At 39.3% G+C, this 19523-nt stretch overlaps 2 protein-coding genes across 5 annotated transcripts; one reads left to right on the forward strand and one right to left on the reverse strand.

Annotated features, from left to right (window-relative positions):
• The first annotated feature begins 650 nt into the window (after positions 1-650).
• Positions 651-4086, forward strand: LOC144662131 (uncharacterized). Its single transcript, XM_078522880.1, has 3 exons — positions 651-765; positions 2463-2755; positions 3469-4086. The coding sequence occupies exons 2-3, from the start codon at positions 2465-2467 to the stop codon at positions 4075-4077; spliced, it is 900 nt and encodes a 299-aa protein (XP_078379006.1). The 5' UTR covers positions 651-765; positions 2463-2464; the 3' UTR covers positions 4078-4086.
• Positions 4087-4242: 156 nt separating this feature from the next.
• On the reverse strand, positions 4243-17431 carry LOC144662126 (putative skeletal organic matrix protein 5). Of its 4 annotated transcripts, XM_078522868.1 has the most exons (6): positions 14378-14662; positions 10909-11146; positions 7206-7314; positions 6330-6369; positions 6027-6156; positions 4243-5381 (listed from the first exon to the last, which is right to left on the reverse strand). In XM_078522868.1, the coding sequence occupies exons 1-6, from the start codon at positions 14422-14424 to the stop codon at positions 4863-4865; spliced, it is 1083 nt and encodes a 360-aa protein (XP_078378994.1). In that variant the 5' UTR covers positions 14425-14662; the 3' UTR covers positions 4243-4862. The 4 variants fall into 4 exon arrangements, with proteins under 4 accessions (XP_078378994.1, XP_078378995.1, XP_078378993.1 ...); XM_078522869.1 differs by lacking the exons at positions 10909-11146; positions 14378-14662 and adding an exon at positions 17206-17431; XM_078522867.1 differs by lacking the exon at positions 14378-14662 and having other exon boundaries at positions 10909-11408.
• Between the last annotated feature and the right edge of the window lie 2092 nt (positions 17432-19523).

Consider the following 19523-nt stretch of genomic DNA (forward strand, 5'->3'; position numbering starts at 1 on the left):
CTCAATACTTTTTGTTTCTGGTGCATGGTGATCTTTTGTTAAAAACAAAATAGTTATTAAAAATGAATTGAAAAATAGTGTAGGCGGGTTAGCTAACTTTTTTAGCTCCACTAATCGAAACAGAAAAAGCTAACAAAGCTCTTCCCGGTTAATTGTAATACACGATGCCAACCTTTTTTTTTTCGAGCAGAAGAAAACCGCAGCGTGTCAGTAAATATAAAAGTGTAAGTTCTTTTTTTAAAAATTGAACCAACCTTCCCAGTATTGTAAAAAGTTGTTAATCAGGTTGCATCATTTGAAGAAAGATGGCAGAGTTTAATGGGTTAATGATTGTAATCTTTCTAGATTCTTCTTTAAGGAAACCCATGTATTTACATTAATTCGAAAAGCAGTTTGAGTCTAGTTTAAATTGAATGCCAAAACCACTTAATCGAACTTGGCACATAAACTACATTCATTTGTAAAAGCCTTTCACAGTCATTGTTATTAAAAACACTGTCAGTTTAATGTTATGTTATTTAAGAAACAAATAAAAATATCATGAATAAAATATTGTATATTATGTGGAAGAAAGAAACTTATTAACTCTTGAGTTAAATTTCTGTTAAAGTATTTAATAATTTATCGAATTCACTCAATATTTTCCATTTTTCTGCTAAAGTGTTTTTAAATTTGTCGGAATACGTGGAGAATTTTGGACACAGTTTGTTTCTTGAGTTCGCCCGATCTACTGGATGGTTTTTAGCGAGCCGATTTTTTAACCTGGTAGGTTAATTTAAATTGCTGAAGTAATATATAAAACACTAGCGACAGTGTTTTATCGGGATATCGAAACACTGAGAAGAGAGTTGAAAATATGACGCGCAGCGGAGTGTTTTAGTCGAAATTTTGTTTTTTATGAAGGGTTTTTTGGATAGCCAGCTTTATTCACCCATAATAAAAGTACTATCATTTCATTCAGTAGTTTACAATGGCAGGAGATCCTAGCAAGCTCTATACTGAGTTTTTCAAAGAGGATCCCCAATTACTATTATTATTGTCATTATAATTACATTGACAGTTTCAATGAAACACTGTCTTAAGTATTTGATATATCTTCTCAATCGAAACAGAAACTAAGATGTAAACGGAGAAATAAAATCGTAAAAATGCTAATTAAGATCGGGTATCAGTTAGCCTCCTTCACGTTTATTATTATTTTTTTGATTTTAACTTGATGAATTATTAATGCTTTTGAGAACGTTGAATCATTCTTCTGAATCCTAAGTCTCCTCTGGGAGAATAGGGCCTTAAGTTGAATCATTACTTGTTTTAAAAACAAAAATAAGTCAGTCCTTGCATCAGTAATTTGAATGTGTGAGTTGAAGACAACTTACCCTGCGTCATTGCCGCAGCAGATGCCACGTTAAAACATCCTCTATCGTCTGGATACATCATCATGCCTTTTTTTAAATAAACTATTGCACCATATTAAACTAAAACGAAATCAAAATGCGATATTTTTCTTGATTGGACGAAGGCAACTTGGAAGTTCTTTAAGGCAAGGGGAGTGATTTTTACAGTCTGTAACTTGTCGATAACAATGACACGTTTGTTCTAGTTGAATAATTGAATAAAACTTTTTAGTATATATCACACAAGTGGATAGTGCTTTTCGCGCGCTCTGATTGGTTAACTCGGGGGTGATTAGCAAAGTACTATTTACCTCCACTTCGGTGAATAAATGTTAAATATAAGGAACTGTGCAAAGATTTACTGTAGGGGGGAGGTTGGAAAACCAGAGAGGGGAAAGTCACAACTAGAGAGATGGAGCATGGGTGTAAAATTTAATAAGTACTGGGGGTAGGGGACATTATTTTTTTTATTCCAATATGTAGGATAGCTACATAGCATCATAATCAAATAGAATGGAAAACCCAACTGTTGAAATTTAAGAGGTTGTGTGCAAAAGTTATGTAGAGCACCTTGAGTTCTTGAATGCAAAAGCGAAAAAAAAAAGAATAAGAGAAAAGAACATCCTTCCAAGAAATAGGAAAAATGAAGAAGATGTGGAAAAGCTCAGAAACGACCAGCTGAAAATTTTTTTGAAACAACATGGTCTCAAGATAAGCGGAAGGCCGATTTGAAAAAAGACATAACTTCAGATCAGCGTCAAGTGATTCCCATAGTGAGATCACATACGTTAAAGAGTCGTTCGAAGTAACGTTTTTGCCTGAGGAAGTCATCCAACACGTACATTAGGTATGAGAGAATCAGTAGGACAAGAGAGCGGCGAGGTTTAAAATTAATTTTGGCTTAGTGAAGAGGGGTGACGCGACTTTATTTTAGTACTTTACCCATTTCCAAACCCCCTCCAGTTAATTATTGCACAGATCTTTGATCTTGTAGATTGAGATGACCAACATCAAAAGAGGGAATGAGAAACTTCAACCTTTCAATTAAACTGTTAAACATTCTTTTAGAGATGTTTTGGCTGCCATTGTTGATGTCCTTTCCGGTCGTTGTCTATTCAACACAACAATGCAAATCCACTTACTCTGTACTGGGACGTTATCTCAAAGATCACGTGATTTCATCAGAAAATGTGAAGAATATTGGTATGTGCTACGTCCGTTGCTCCAAAGATCAACGCTGTAAGAGCATCAATTTCCTCATTGGAGACTTGCTGTGTGAGCTGAACGATGCTGATCGACACACGCACCCCTGGGATTATGTGCTGAAAAAGGACCACCTCTACAGTGACTACCCTGTTAAGGTCTGTGTTAATAATTTTTAAGCTATTTCAATTAAAGTTGTCTGATCAAAGCTTTAAACAAGAAGTTCCGCTATAAAAGGGATGGCACCTCCCACATTTCACACTTCTCGGGCGCGAAATGCAAATTTGTACTCTTTGCATTCGTGGCACGTCGTGGTGCCGAGCATCCTTCAAGCTGAACATGCTTCAAAATCTCATGAAACCAAGATATATCATTGACAAAAATATGAAAAATAACTTCCTAACGCTTAACAGAATATTCCTAGCGAAAATGAAACACATTTTATCAGTAACAGTTGTGGAAAGTACGCAGGTTGTTTGCCAGTTGTTTACGCTTTGATGATTGACTGACAACTGGGCGTGAGAATGGTCAGGCCAGGCCCCTTTTATACTGGAACTTCTTGTTAAAGCTTACGCAACAAGACCGAAAGGCAGTATGGGTAGATTTAGAGGGCTGCTGCACGCGCTTAATGCTAATTAGAAACAGCGAAACGGAAAAATGTGATTTTTCATATTTTCGTTCTCTCCAAACAAGTAAAAACAACAACGTACTTAGAGCCAAACTGAATTTTACAAAAATATTCCAAACTCAAAAGTTAACCATGTAACAGTGAAGGAAAGGCTACAGTAAAATGACTTATGAGAAGGAAAATAAATGCATCACGTGGGGGGAGGGGAATTAATAGATTTTTTTGGTATTTTTTAATTGACAGGTGCCATTTAAAGAGTACGTTATGATGCCGTCATGGTTGGAGACGCATGCATCACACATCAGCAGCAATAGGTCCACAACAGCTGACCAGATGACGTTCAATGCAGGCTCAATAGACAACGAGCTTCTTTTAAATGTTCCTTTGGTGGCTGCTGGTGTCTTGGCGGACGATGCTCCGCTGACCGTTGAAATAACAGTAGCTAATGACGTCAGCATCGGACAAGCCAAAGACACTGATATCAGATATGGGGTGTCGGACGGAACCAGCTTCATTGGTTTTCAAACGGTTGACAAATGGAATTATCGCACCTTTTATCCCTGTTATGGCTTGGAAGCCACGTCTGGAAAAAGCATGTCTGCCGGGATTAGCACTAATTACAACACTCCTTATCCAATTGCAAGCTCCTATCCTGATCAGTTTTTCTTCACCATTAAGCTGGATCAGCCATGGGGCTCGTGCCTCACAGTGCATGGCTTCGTTAAGACGGCCGAGTACAGTAAGCGACTGGTGCTTAGCAAAGGTCTGACTCTGGAGGTTTATAAAAGTAGCAAAAACGAGAAAGTGGGTATCAAGTATATTGAGGTCACTGTTATGAAAACGGATGCTTAGAAACAGTTGTTGTAGTACCCTTACCTTTGGAGCTGGCCTGTCGTTAAGAAACTACTTAAATACTAATGTATTATTGTCACTGATTAATTTAGAAAAACTCACTGATACTTGATGTTAGAAAAGAGCTTTACATAAGACATCCACTGACTGATTTTTACACGTACGGAATTATATTACATCTTAATGTTATAAGGTACTGAATGTACTGTAAGAAAGCCAATTTAATTAAACCTTTTTGATTGCACTTGCAAACTGTCAATTGCCTGTTCATTTCTATTTGAAATGTAGTGTCCTGTAATAACGCTGAACTTAAAACAATCTTAGTTTTTTTCCTTACTTGGAAGGAACGTTACAATACAAAATCCACGTTCAGAACTATTTTTAAACGATTTCCACTTCAACGTGATGTTTGTTGTTTCAGGAGTATTTTGCTCGCCTAATATGACCCATTGCTAGCTCGTTCAGGACAGACATTATTCAACAAATTGTCACGACGGTAATTTATGGTCAGGAAGCTATTGTTATCTGTTATCCATTTGCGATTTAGATAGTTTGCAAAGATTCGTCCGAGTTCTCACAAAGCGCTACCCAGCCACGATTTACCTAGCTCTAAAATGCACTTCCTTGCGAATTTTTCTAATAACTTAATAATTATCCTGCTCAATCTTGCAAAATATCGCTGAATTTAGCCAACTCAGCCTAAGGCCTCGTTGGGTAAGTATAGGGCGATATTCCGCCCGAATTTTCAGGGCGATTGTTAAAAATCTTGTTACTAGTTCTTGGTCTCATTGCAGCAGGATATATCCCATAGCTTTGATGTGTGTGTTTCCATAGTTCTTAGAAGCTTCATTTCCACAAGTGTTGGTATCATCGTATCCCCCACCGGTACCAAACCCTATTCTGGAGTCACAAGTAATGCAATCATCTTCATTGTTTCCCTGAATGCCAATTCGTGTTTTAGGCCACCACTTATTAGCATTGTCAGTGACGACATTGAACCCTTCCCTGTTGCAGTTGGCTTGCAGGTGAGCCTGTGAACCAATCAGCGTCTTCCACGTGTCACGACCTAGTGAGGTGTTGCGGTATTGCCCGTCGGCAATCAGTGAGTACAGAGAGTTGGCGGTCATGTTGATAGCAATGAACCTGTTCTGTTGACCAATCTTCATACCGAGACATATTTTGCGGAAGGGCGTGTTCCAGTAGGTCGGTAACTTAGTCTCTTGTGTATCAAATCCAGTCTTCCCTCCTTCAAGTTTGAAGGTTTCGTTGTTGCTCCAGAGATTAGAATCGTAGTGAAAGGTTCTCTGGGTATCAATAAAAGTTTCATGTTATCACCAAACAGTATAATACATGCTCACATATACCTTGTTACTGGTTAAATTTGTCTCTGCCTGCACAGACGAACGAAACTCACGCCGGGCCAGGAGAGCGCTCGAAGCTGCACCCCGGATATTTTTCTTCGAGCCAAACTTCACAAGATGATTATTCCAAACAATCGAATGATTTTTATTTTGAATTAGGGGACCATTTGAGAAAAAAGAGAGAGCGAAAAAACTATTGAAAAAGCTCAATCCGTCTTGAAGAATAAAATAATTTTTAAATGTTCTAAAAATAGTAAAAAATGGCGGAAAATTCAAATTTCCAAACCTTATATCTTCAAGGCGGATTGAGCTTTTTCAATATTTTTTCGCATTTCACTTCTCAATGAGTTCTTTCAGAATATGTATTTTTGTGCCATAACAGAAAAAAAAATTTGACTTAGGCACTGTGACGTCATTTTCCCGCCAAAAACGTTAAATTCAAAAAACAAAAATCATACGATTGTTTGGAATAAAAAGTTCTATCATTGTGCAAAGTTTGAGCTCTATCGGATAAAACAGCAAAAAGTTATTCGATTTTCGTGGATGCAGCTTCGAGCGCTCTCCTGGCCCGGCGTGACTGGTATATACCTGCGCGCCATTGATCTTCATAGCCAGCGTCCATCCTCCTTCTCCGCATGCGCCAAGGCTAGTCATGTGACAGTACACAGAAAGGCTAGCGACACCTACTTTCATCAAGTAGTCTGTGTTTCCTTTGGACCTGATAATAAAAGCATGTATACGCAATTTAACGTAGAAGTGATACAAATACAGACCATCAGCATGAAACCAGTTTTATTGTGACTGTTGCAACAACTGGAAGTTTATAGCCGCGAAACTATCGTGTAAAATGCATGGTTAGAAATTTCCGTTAGAAAGAAAGCCACTACTTACAATTTATGGTCATAAATTTCCTTGCACGTCAGAGGCAATACTAGAAAAAACAGGGAAGACTATTAAAAATATTTTCACGAACGACCTCGGCGGATTATATCCAGCACTGTTACTCGTTCAGTAAGGGTTAATCATCTCTGATTTTCAGGTTGTCTCATATTACAAATAAATTGCTGCATAATCCACCTACATAACTACACTGCATTTGTGCCCTCTTACTTTCTCGGCGATTTCTTAGCTACCATGTAAAATTTCAGCCCATTTCTGGGCTATCAGCAAATATTGCAGTCGTCAGTTCTCTGCATTCAAAAGTGTCACTGAGTTATCAGTTAGACCCTCTCACCGCCTCTCATACATGTCAGCACGTTTTCCTTGCATAATATACAACCTTGGCTTACGGTTCGGAGAGAAAAACTACAGTGTTGATCATGGCTTTGACTTTTCTTGACAAGTTCACTTTCTCTGTGTATGTTTCCCTCGATAATCATTCTTGTAGGAGCTGTTTTGAGATTGTTTGAACAGGGAATTAAAACTGTCAAGAAAGGTTTTGCCATAATTGGAGGCAGATTTGCCAAGAAAAAACCGCTCGTGTTTTAATTTGTCGCCACCAAACACTCTGGATTAAAAATAATAATGAAACTTTTAATGTTTATTTGCAGCTATTATTCAGCGACACAAATAAAGAATAGTTAAATAAATATATAACGCTGTGATCGGGAAGCTATGTAATAAAGTCGCTCATGTGAACTGTGTTTTACCTCGACCTTGATTCAGATCAGGCTCTATTAACATTACATTGCAAAAAATTAAACCCATCTAATCAATATTAATTACTAGTCAAAACTTTATTATTATTTTTATAGAGATTAGTTTTACCTTCGCATGTTTCTCCAGTCCAAGGTGGTTGGCACGAACATGAAAAGGTTTGTTTTTCCATGTCGGGCAAACAAGAACCACCATTGAAGCAGCTGGTGATCAAACATCCCTAAAAAAAAATAGAAACAGTGAGAATCGTTATATGCAGTTCCTGTGTTAGAAGAAAAGAGAATTATCGTATTTTTTCTGATTTGTAATGAGCGAAACAAGAGCAATTTGTAAATTATTCCCGAACGTACATGCAGAACCCCAACCGATTGCTCAACTGGCAGGCAGTTGAAAATAAAATACTGTAAATTACACAGTTTTCAGTCCACCTAAAAACTTTGCTAAATCAGCACCAGAATCCAGTGGAAAACACAGGTAATGGCAGCAAATACTAATAAAGAAATACCAGAATACATGGTAAAAATCAAAAATCCAAATCGTATCGGAAAGATAATTAAACTGTTGCCGAACACGACTGTGCGAAGCGTAAACAAAGTGAAAAGCTGAAAGCAAACCAACCAGACAAACGACCAGCTGTAAAAACGTATGACGATTGAATCAGTGATAATGGTTCCAATTTGTGTTTTGCTTTTACTAACAATACTTCCTTAATTTCTTTTCCTACCCAATTACGTTCGCGCTCATTCAATCCCCTGCGGTTTTTATTTTGCTAGCACCTTCAGCGATTGTAAAAGAAAAAACAGTCAACTCTCGCTTTGCGAACACCCCGCTATTACGGACTCTCGCTATTCTGGACACAAAACGACGTCCAGAAGGTGTCCGCTATAACGAGAGTTGACTGTAGAAAAAATCAAATTGGCGAGAACGTGCTGAATATTTATCAATTCAAATGGGTGTCTTTCACATATTATTCAAAATTCTAACCACTGGATCGGCAGCCAATAAATTTGGCGATAGCATCGCGTAAAACATCGACGAAATTAAAAAAGGCTCATATCGAAAATATTTACCTTAAGGAGCATTGAAAAAGTAGCATCTTGCTGATCAAGAAGCTTTGTATTTTCGTTGATGAGTGAGATGTTGTGCTTGTTCAGTTCACAAGTTCCTTTGCTTTCCTTTCTTGGATGACATCTTGTAGTTTGTGGAAGCACACCACTCGTTTTTCATACATTGTTGACCGCACGATAACAAACTGGGAGAGTCAAACCGTTCCACAACGTATCCCTTAAGCTGCTTATTTTCCAGCGTTCTGAAGTATGATGAACGAGAAAATGTGGGTGTTTCTTCGGCGGCGAAAACGAAAGTAGTTTGAAACGGGAAAATTATTAATAACAGCACGATTTTACACCTCATTGCTAAGCAAAGTTAGTACTGTCTGCGAGATTAAACAGAACACTCAGTTTTGTTATTAATTACATTATTTTTGAATTTATATAACAGAGCGCATTTCCATAGCAATGTCACTTAAATGTGACAGAACCGGTTTTTTTCTGATAATAAATATGATATATCGAGGCTAATTAAATAGTTCTAATGAAAATTCTACTTTGCATCTTCTAATAACTTACCCTAAAAAGGCATTTCGCCCTCATCGAAAAATATCACTTCTCTACAAAAAATAACACTTTCCAACAAAGTTGGTTACTCTTATTTTGTACTTTTTGTCGGTCATTAAGTTTGAGCCCACTTTTTAATTTTTACGTTTTAATACGTTTTTTGAAATTGATTTAGTGATAAAAATGCAAACAATAAATAACGACGTTTCGACCGTTTAGTGGTCATTTTCAAGTTTGGTTCAAGAATAACATTAGCATGTATAAACTTATAGTGGAAACGCTTAAATATGTACATAGAAACAATAGCCAATGTTAAATGAAAAGGTTAAGAAAAATATTGCAATGCATAGTTGTAAAGGATATCGTAAAACTTGCTAAATAAAGGCATAGAGGCGGAATAAAAATATTAAAAAAGCTAAAATAAACCTAAACAAATAATTTCGTACGGAGCAAGTCATACTGTTTGTTGAGTTTTGGCTTCAAGATTCTAATAAGAAATTGGCTGTCAAGCTTGTTTCGGCAATTTTTTTAGGATCCTAAAATTCATTCGTGATGTAATTCTGGCTCCTTTCCATATTCTTCACGACATTTTCACGCGAGTACTAAAAACTCTCCAGACGGGAATTTAAAATGGTCTATGCTTTTCGGTTATAAAAATTTATCTCATAAATGATTTTTTTTTACCTTTTTGTCTCTTTTGTCATACAGTCGAAGCTCTGTTAACGGACACTCTCGTAACGGCATCTTTGCTTTTTACTTTTTCCTTTTTTTTTTTGTTTTTTTTTTTTTTTTTTTTTTTTTTTTTAACCGCCCCCCCCCCCTACCATCCTCGGCAAACGTGGTTTTTCGCAAATGAAATAAATTGGCTGGGAAAAATTTCGCGTGAGTTCAATTACTGATAAGTCATACGGGTAAAGGAACATTTAGCACGTTCAACTTTCATGAATCTTTTAAACGGCTCTCGTGATACGCCAAAGCAAACGGGGCACGCGAGATAAAAGTGGTAATGTGTGTATTTACAAAGTACAGCTGGTCAGTTGTGTGCAGGCCGTGGCTCAAGTTTCAGTTCGCGCTCCGCTTCCGTCGTGTTCGGTATCATACAGCTACCTCAGTATAAGTCTATAATTTACATATTTTACATTCAATTTCTCTACGCTAAGCAATAGGTCGGGAACTTGGAATGTTAGTAAAATATTATAGACTTATCAGGGCCGTACCTAGATTTTTAGTCTGCATTGACAAACTCCGCTAAACTCTGCTGCGGGGGCAAACTCGAATATAGCTTCAAGAAAAAAACAGCAAAATCAAACACTACGTAAGAAATTTAGTTTTCCTGGTGGGGGCAACTGCCCCCGCTTGGTACGGCCCTGCTTGTTATGTTCCGTTTATTATAAACCAGAAGCATATTTATATGTACTCGTCTCGTAAAAAAATATGAAATCGTAAAAATAAAAATTATAATTTTTTGGTTAATTTATTCAGGGATATGTAATTATAATCACCCGGGGAAAAACAAAACTTTTCATGTTCGTGCCAACCTCTCTGAATTCATGTACGTGGTCCTGTCTAAAACAGTTTAAGGAGAGCTATAAGGAGCTCAAAAACATTTGGCAGCTTGTACCCAAAATTGCCTCGCTTCTGTAATGCAAATAAGAGAAGTTATCTATCAAAAAGGCTATTACTGTCTGTGTACGTCTTGAAAATTGTAAAGTAAACACTCTTAATTGCTCATTTTGACTTCCCATTTCAACCATTAACGCAGCTGATGATTAATGCACAGCCCTGAATAAATGATCACCAAAATAAAAACACTGATAATGCCAAAGGGACTCTTAAAATAGTGACAACAAAGATTCAGAAAAGTCAGCCCTTTTCCTTTTTTTAATCTATTTAGTTATCATAAACAATACAAAATCATTTTTTTATATATATATTTCACTGAAAATGCTGTTTTTTTCAACTGATAACGTGAAGATATGTAAAATAGGTAAATTATAGATTGTATTTTACCCCAGCGGAAACCATGCACGCAACGAAAAAGTAGACATAAAATAACACCATTTTGCTATAAATTTATACCAACTCAATGGAAGAAGAAGATAACAAAAATACCAACAAAGTTAAAATAACACCATTTTGCTATAAATTTAGGCTTTTAACTTGTTCAAATGTAAATAAGCTTATATAATAGCGGTTACCTTTAGGAGCATCGAGAACATAACTCCCTGCCGATCATGAAAGTTTGTGTTTTCGTTGATGAGGGAGAGGTCGTGCTTGTTAAATTCACAAGTTCCTTTTCCGTCCTTCTTGGATGACATCTTGTAGTTTGTGGAAGTACACCACTCGTTTCTCATACATTGTTGGCCGCACGATAACAAACTGGGAGAATCAAACCGTTTGACAACGTATCCCTTAAGTTGCTTATTTTCCAGCGTTCTGAAGTATGATGAACGAGAAAATGTGGGTGCTTCTTCAGCGGCAAAAATGGCAGCAGTTTGAAACAGGGCAAATATCAAAAGTTTTAAACATGCCATCGATAATCGAAATCAGCAGGAACTGGGAAGCTTTTAATGAAATATTAAATAGGTTATTTAACTGCAGCGTATATTTATTTAAGTGATAGTGGCAGCTTTCGCTCAAATTGCCAGTTGTGATAGTGGAGATACGACGTTATGATTGGCTGAATTTAGTGGCCTTAATCCAGCTGGGGGTGGTCGGTAATCTTCGATTATCATCTGGACGGTGCCTCCTATTGTTCTGCGCCTTTTCTCGTTGCCTGCGCGCGCTTTGCCGGGGCGGGAGGGATTAACACGCTATGCTATTATCTCTAAAAGCTGATTTTTACTGCGAATACGCATAAGCATAAGCACGAGAAGAACGAACATTTTTTTTTTCTTGCGCTTACGCTTATTCCTTGTGACAACGTCATGACTGTCTCACACAGTATATAGAAACATCACAACTGCATACAAAAAAATCTGAAGTCCTAGAATCTAGGACTGGAAATCCTGTGTATTGTCATGGCGTTTTTGACTTCCGCTCGAATTATTTCAAAAAGTCGTTTGTCCCCAGAGCTCCTCGTGGAGCTCTAGGACCCTCAACGACGCCGAGATAGCCCTGCTGCAGAAAGGATTGAACTTCGCCGTAACTCCTGCGAACGTCCCTGCCAAGGAGATTATCGCCAGTGTCGAATCAGCTATAAACAACTTAACGCCGAACAAGCAGACACGGTCAGAAGAACTGTCAACAGTATCCTTCAACAGGCTGAACCACCAGAGCCTAACATCACGGAGGAAATGCGTGACGCGCTTAAAAGCCTAAAGGAGGACGAGTCCATCATGGTTCTCCCAGCCGACAAAGGACGTGCTAGCGTAGTCATGGATGCTGATACCTACCGCACTAAGATGTCTACCCTGATCGAGAACGGACCGTACCAGCTCCTGAACAAAGACCCGACAGACCGTTTGACCCGAAAGTTGTCTAAAGAACTGCTGACCTTGAAACGAAACGGAGATCTATCAGAGGCTGTTTACAATAAGATCAGACCGCGACATAAACAGCCGCCGAGAATCTACGGTTTACCAAAAATCCACAAGGCCGATATACCTTTAAGACCTATTGTATCATGTGTTAACACCTTCGCATATGATTTATCCGCCTACTTAGCTAACATCTTGTCTCCTTTAACAGGTAACTCGGATTTCACGGTGACTAATTCAGCCCACTTCGTGTCGCCACCATCAGCAGTGAGACGATCCTGAACAACGAGGTCATGGTGTCTTTCGACGTAGAGTCGCTGTTTACCAACGTTCCTATCGACGGCGCTGTACAAGCCGCGCTACGGAAACTAGAGGATGACCCCAGCCTTGCTGACCGCACAACGCTAACACCTGCTCAGATCGCTACTCTTCTGAAGTTTGTATTGAGATCCACATACTTCCAGTATAACGGATTCATCTACGAACAACAAGAAGGCGCAGCCATGGGAAGCCCAGTTTCCGCTGTTATTGCCAACCTCTACATGGAGAGCTTTGAGGAGCAGGCAATAGCTTCATCATCCTACAAACCTTAGATATGGAAACGCTACGTAGACGATACCTTTACCATCTTGGATCGCGAGAACGTCGATAGCTTCTTACAACATCTTAACAACCAGCAGCCTTCCATTCGCTTCACCATGGAAACAGAGAGTGACAGCAAACTTGCCTTTCTTGACACCGCAGTTTCGAGAGAACCAGACGGCTGCCTCACCACTAGCGTATACAGGAAGCCTACACACACTGATCAATACTTAGCGTATGATTCACATCACCCTCAATCAGTAAAACGCGGTATTGTAAAGTGTCTTTACGAACGCGCTAAACGCCTCGTAACAAAACCATCTGTAATCTCCAAGGAGAAAAAACATCTGTCATCTGTTCTTGTATCTAATGGTTATCCTTCTTCTTTCTTGCAGAAGATCACCAAGACTAGAAAACCGAACACCAGTGCTGAACCCGTGGCTAAGTTTAAATCTACTGCCGTTCTACCTTATGTCAAAGGTCTTTCCGAGCAACTTCGCCGCTGCCTACAACAACAAGGCGTACGCGCTGTTTTCAAGTCGGAAACTACACTACGATCACAACTAGTACGGCCGAAAGACGCTGTTGATTCGACTAAGCAAGATGGCGTTGTTTACAGGATTCCCTGTGAATGTGGCAAAGTTTACATCGGCGAGACTGGAAGACCTATGCAAGATAGGATCAAAGAACACGACCGGGACATCCGACTCGCACGCACCCAGACTTCCGCCGTTGAAGAGCATACCAACAACACCGGACACTACCCGCTTTGGAATGAGGTAAAGTTTATTGATCGTGACTCGCACTGGTACACACGCCGGGTGAAAGAGGCGATTCACATAAGACTTCACCCTAATAATATCAACAGGGACAGTGGAATTGAAATTCCTGAAGCATGGATGCCCACGATCAAAAAACACAACAACAGGAGAATTGTACGACTGCGGACCGCCGAGGGAGCAACAGTACACCAGCATGCAGAACACTGAGGATCGAAATGCACCAATCAGAGCTGTTGAAAACCAACCAATCACAGCGCAGCCGTGTGCTTTATAAGCTAACGCACAACCAGTCGACCTTATCGCCTGATGAAGACTAGCAGTATGCAGTCGAAACGTTGCGATCTCCATCACACGTGACTACGTCGTGAGACAAACGAAATAATACTTTATTATTGTACTCTACCACGATGAATAACCACAACATTTTTTATGACATTAAACATGAACGGGTTCATCGTCCCCAGCAACGGTCCCACGGGCGACTGCGACAACAGACTTTCATCTGATTTTTTCTTGTTTCTAAAGTAGTTATTATACTTCCTGTATTTTAATTATATTTACATACAACGGACGTCCCTTGTACTGGCAATCAATGTTCTACTTTATTATACGCGTTAATATTTAAACTGTAAGCTCTGTTGTATTTCTTTGTTTACAAAAAATTCATCGCACACGAAGATTACTGTACAATGTCGGTCATAACCCCTGAGCTTATATAGATAATTGGGTCCTTTGAAGCCAACACTCACATGATACACAATGGTTCGAAAATCGCTCTTTTAAAATTCAACTTGTAGTAAAGGATTTAAATAAACGTAGCTTACCTTACCCTGGGCTTGCGTCTGAGGTGGCTGAGTCGTTCTAAAGCCATTTAGACAATTTGAACTTTCCCATGTTTGCTTTCCACCAAGGAGAAACGAAAGGCTGGCGACCTCCTCGGTCAACGAGTCAACCGTTCGCACTCGAAGCTCCATAAATTCTACAAAAATGCTCAAAGCTCTCCAAAATTACCTCACGGCAGGGTGGATAATTCTTCTTTCTATTTGCTTCTCCTCGCATTCCAAGGTTTATCTTATCCGCCCGAAAAACGCTTCTTTTCGAGCGGTACCTTTCCATTTCTGCTTCGTCTCTATCCGTTACGAGTGAGTTACGAGTGGTCGGCTGAGTGACCGCTCCATCGTGACAAAGTAGCCCTCGACCGTAGGGAGGTACAGGTCAATTTGCTCTATACAAAGTGACCGTAGCTTTTAAGCGCTAAAATTATTCAATAAAACAGTGCTTTTAAGCGCTAAAATATTTCAAAATTGCTTCCACTAGAAAGCGACAACAACGCGCAACCCAGGTGGGGTCCCTGGTACGGTTCACTTTGCATAGAGAAAGTTGACCTGTGCCTCCCTACGGTCGAGGGCTACTTTGTCACGATGGAGCGGTCACTCAGCCAATGATTTCGAATCCGTGCTCAAGATCACAGAAAATCGATGTATAAAACGAACAAGACGCCGGGGCCCGGGGAGGGATTTTTTTCTCGTCTAACGGCTCGAAACGAAGAAGAAATTGAAAGCAAGCGCTCGAAAAGGAGCGTTTTCGTGCGGATATAATGAAAAACTTTGGAATCCGAGGAGAAGCAAATCAGGTAAGGCAATTTTGGCGAGCTTTGAGCATTTTTGTGGAATTTATGGAGCTTCGAGTACGCGGTACGAACAGATGACCGACCAGGTCGCCAGACTTTAGTTTCTCTTTAGTGGAAAGCAAACCCAGGAAAGTTTAAATCGTCTAATTAAATGGCTTTAGAACGACTCAGCCACCATAGAGACAACAAAATAACACAAGCCCATGGTAAGATAAGCTCCGTTTATTAAATCCTTTACCTCAAGACTACAAGGCCATCCCAATAAATGTTTCGTTTCCCATCGCCCGACCGACCCATTTTTTTTCGAAATGTAAAAAAAATTCCAGATTCACTAGTTAAAGAGGGAAGTACTTTATTTTACAAGCACACGATCTTGTTTTATTAACAACAATTGGTATGATGTGATGTCCTTGTCTTTAATTAATATCGCATTTATGATTGTTTCAACGAGATCGACTGAAACAAAATATTTCGGTTCTGAATCTCCTGGCTTCTTAAACGAACCCAAACCCCTTAAAGTGTTCGTTTTTTTTTTTGCCCAACCGACCGACCCACCATCACAAGAGACAGGGCGATAGGAAACGAAACATTTTATTGGGATGGCCCAAATTGAATTTAGAGCAATTTTCGAACCATTCTTAAACATTCTCTTGAATGGCTCAAAACGTAATGCAATATTGTCACGAATCATAAACAACGTCTAGGCTGCTTGTGATAAAAAAAAACTGTTTGGAAATGAGCTCACAAGAGACAACTCCAAGACTCTGATGAGGGATGTATTAGTTGGAAGAACACCACTCTTTACTCTTAACTGTTTTGATCTGCAACTTTTCTTGCAATTGAAACATTTTGTTGCCGATTTCTAATTGAAGCACAGTATTTTGTGAAATGTAAAGTAAGTTAAGGTAGTAATTATAATACATATAATGACGATGATGATGATGATGATGATGATGATGATGATGATAATGACGATGATGACTTTATTAGAAGTGCTTCCACAGAGTGGCTCTTCGTCTTCTAATACCTAAAATGACTACAACGGATTAAAAGTATTTACAATATTTACAATAAAAACAATTAAAAGCAAAATTAAATTTAACCTAACATTAAACCTAGTGTGGAGAAAATGGAAAAACCGGTAATATTATTTTCTGTAGCGAGTCAGATGGACCTATAACCGGAAAGGGCTTATTTTCGGACGTGATTGGAGGGGTATAACAAGCATTTTTATGGAACTTTGTCGTTTTGTTACGGCTGGACTGCTGCGTGTTACTTTAGTTACTTTGTAACAAAAGACTACATGATACACCGTAAAATTCCGCTTATAAGCCCCCCCTGGTTATACGCCCATCAACCTGGAAACAAAAAAATATCTCTTTTTAACCCCCTCCCCCGATATTACCCCCCTCTTCTGGTATTGATTTTTTTTTTTTTTTTTTTTTAAAAATTTTTTTTTTTCTTTTTTTTTTTTTTTTTTTCCCCTACTTCCCCAAACCTAAAAAACAAACGGTATACCTTACAATGGCCGCCTCAAATGGGATTTTTCTGGCAAAGAATAACTGAAGCTTCCAATCGTTTCGCCTCGGACAAGTCGCAGTTATTGTCGTTCCACTTTCCAACCCTGTTCAAATCGTTGAATGTGTGGACACATTTCTCATTGACTTAGAACTGTATCACTATCAGTGTTTTAATGGAAAACCATCTGTCAACAACGATGCCGCGATGATTTTATTTACGTTTAGGAAAGCCTCTTTCTCTTTTTCTTTCTCTTCCGAGTTTCTATTCCTATTCTGGAATTCTTCATACCACCGATCAGTTTCCCGGCAAATGCTACCCTTTTCCAGACCAAAACTCTCTGATTTCTATACCCTATCCCAGACTAAACTGCTTGAAAACCATACCCTTCACAGCGGCACATACCTATATAGCTCATGTATGGGAGTGCCCCGCCGGGAATTAAACTCACCCACGAAGTTGCCTTTAAACCTGTCTAAATGTAAGTAAGCCAATAACAGTTACCTTTAGGAGCATCGAGAAAGTAAATCCTTGCTGATCATGAAAGTTGATGTTTTCGTTGATGAGAGAGATGTCGTGCTTGTTCAGTTCACAAGTTCCTTTGCCTTCCTTCTTGGATGACATCTTGTAGTTTGTGGAAGTACACCACTCGTTTCTCATACATTGTTTGCCGCACGATAACAAACTGGGAGAATCAAAACGTTTGAAAACGTATCCCTTAAGCCGCTTATTTTCCAGCGTTGTGGAGTATGATGAACGCGAAAATTTCGGTGTTTCCTCAGCGGTGAAAACGGCGGCAGTTTGAAACAGCAAAAATATCAAAATAATTATATACGCCATCGATAATCCTGAATCAGTAGAAAATGAAGCTTTTAATGAAATATTAAATCAGTTATTTAGCGGCGACGTCTTTTTATTTGAGCCCGTTGTCATAGTTGCGATACGACACTATGATTGGCTGATTTCAGTCGGCGTAATACTGTACTTCGGTTACCTTCGCTGACACAACCTATGCTTTCATCACTTAAAGCTGGTTTTACTTACACTTGGTAAAAGCACCAGTCCAAGCACAAGGATAAGCTCATAAAAACGCCTCCCTCTTTTTAGTGACGACTATGCTTATTCTTATGTTAGTGCGCATGCTTATGTCCCAGTCTTCTCTTGCTGTAGCTTGTGTACATCTAAACCAGGCCAGTTCAGTACAGCCCAGTTAAATGTGCCCTCTCGATCGCCACTTAGGAAACGAAAATAAATCTGGGGTGAGCGTCACCTTGCAGTGGCTTGCGGGACCGTTATCTTATTCACCCGAAAAACGCTCCTTTTCGAGCGCTAGCTTTCAATTTCTGCTTCGTCTCGATCCGTTGCGAGTGATCTTGAGCACGGGATTCAAAATCATTGGCTTAGTGACCGCTCCATCGTGACAAAGTAGCCCTCAGCCGTAGGGAGGCACAGGTCAATTTGCTCTATGCAAAGTGACCGTAGCTTTTAAGCAATAAAACATTGATTTTTAGCGTTAAAATATTTCAAAATTGCTTCCACTAGAAAGCGACAACAATGTTTAACTCAAGCGGTGAGTTTCCCGTCGTTTCGGATGAATTCTCCCCAGGGTCCCTTGTACGGTCACTTTACATAGAGCAAATTGACCTGTGCCGCCCTACGGTCAAGGGCTACTTTGTCACGATGGAGCGGTCACTAAGGCAATCGGATGGAGACGCAGAAATGGAAAGCTAGCGCTCGAAAAGGAGCCTTTTTCAGGCGCATAAGATAAACCTTGGAATCCGAGGAGAAGCAAATAGAAAGAAGAAGTATCGACGGCTGCCGTGAGGCAATTTTGCGAGTTTTGAGCATTTTTGTGGAATTTTTGGAGCTTCGAATGCGATTGGTTGACCGACCAGGCCGTCCCGAGCCTTTTGCAAACCAGGGAAAGTTTAAATCGTCTAAATGGCTTTAGAACGACTCAGCCACCCCAGAGACATCAAAATAACACTTTGCAGGGTAAGATAATAATATTAATAATAATATATAATAATAATAATAATAATAATAATAATAATAATAGCTTATATTTATACACGATAAATAATTATTGCAGCATAATAGCTGATGTGGTCGTGTCTTATGAAAATGACAATAAATTAAGAAATCAATAAACTACGCTAAATCATTTAAGTCCCTAGATGATACAAAAGATTTAAAAAACATGTTCTATTAATGAACTTTTGAAACCCGCCAAAGATTCTTTAAGGCGAGCCTCATTGTCTAATGAGTTCCAAAAAGAGGCCCCTGCAAATTTAATTGACTTCTTAACAAAGTCCGTATTAGGCTTGGGAAGCACCAAGCAGTTCTTTCTTCTTAGATTATATCCGCTCTCTTGTTTTGACCACAGGTGACGTAGGTGGGAGGGAGCATCTCCGGAGATACATTTGTACAATTCCACTTGGTTTTCAGTAATACCTCATCTGAGGGGGTAAGCCAGTCGAGACCGTAAATCAACTTGGCCGCACGTACATGGATCTTCTCAAGTTCACTAAAAAGTGCTGCACCACCCCAACCCCAGACAAGCATTCCATACGTGACAGAGGGCAAAATTACTTAAGCTACTCTTATCGACTTCAAGTTTAATTTAGAGCAATTTTCAAATCATTCTCATACATTCTCTTTAATGGCTCAAAACGTCATGCATTTGAGAGGGTAAGCCAGTCGAGACCGTAAATCAACTTGGCCGCACGTACATGGATCTTCTCAAGTTCACTAAAAAGTGCTGCACCACACGAACCCCAGACATGCATTCCATACGTGACAGAGGGCAAAATTACTTAAGC

The sequence above is a fragment of the Oculina patagonica genome, chromosome 8 (genome assembly GCF_052425735.1).
Source record: "Oculina patagonica isolate OP01 chromosome 8, crgOcupat, whole genome shotgun sequence".
NCBI classification, from domain to species: domain Eukaryota; kingdom Metazoa; phylum Cnidaria; class Anthozoa; order Scleractinia; family Oculinidae; genus Oculina; species Oculina patagonica.

Coding starts and splice junctions, on each gene's coding strand:
- LOC144662131 (XM_078522880.1), top strand. CDS start 2,465: ATGTTTTGGCTGCCATTGTTGATGTCCTTTCCGGTCGTTGTCTATTCA. Junction 2,756..3,468: donor ACAGTGACTACCCTGTTAAG/GTCTGTGTTAAT, acceptor TTTAATTGACAG/GTGCCATTTAAAGAGTACGT.
- LOC144662126 (XM_078522867.1), bottom strand. CDS start 11,244: ATGGCATGTTTAAAACTTTTGATATTTGCCCTGTTTCAAACTGCTGCC. Junction 7,315..10,908: donor TGTTCTCGATGCTCCTAAAG/GTAACCGCTATT, acceptor ATTTTTTTTTAG/GGATGTTTGATCACCAGCTG. Junction 6,157..6,329: donor GAAATTTATGACCATAAATT/GTAAGTAGTGGC, acceptor TTTTATTATCAG/GTCCAAAGGAAACACAGACT.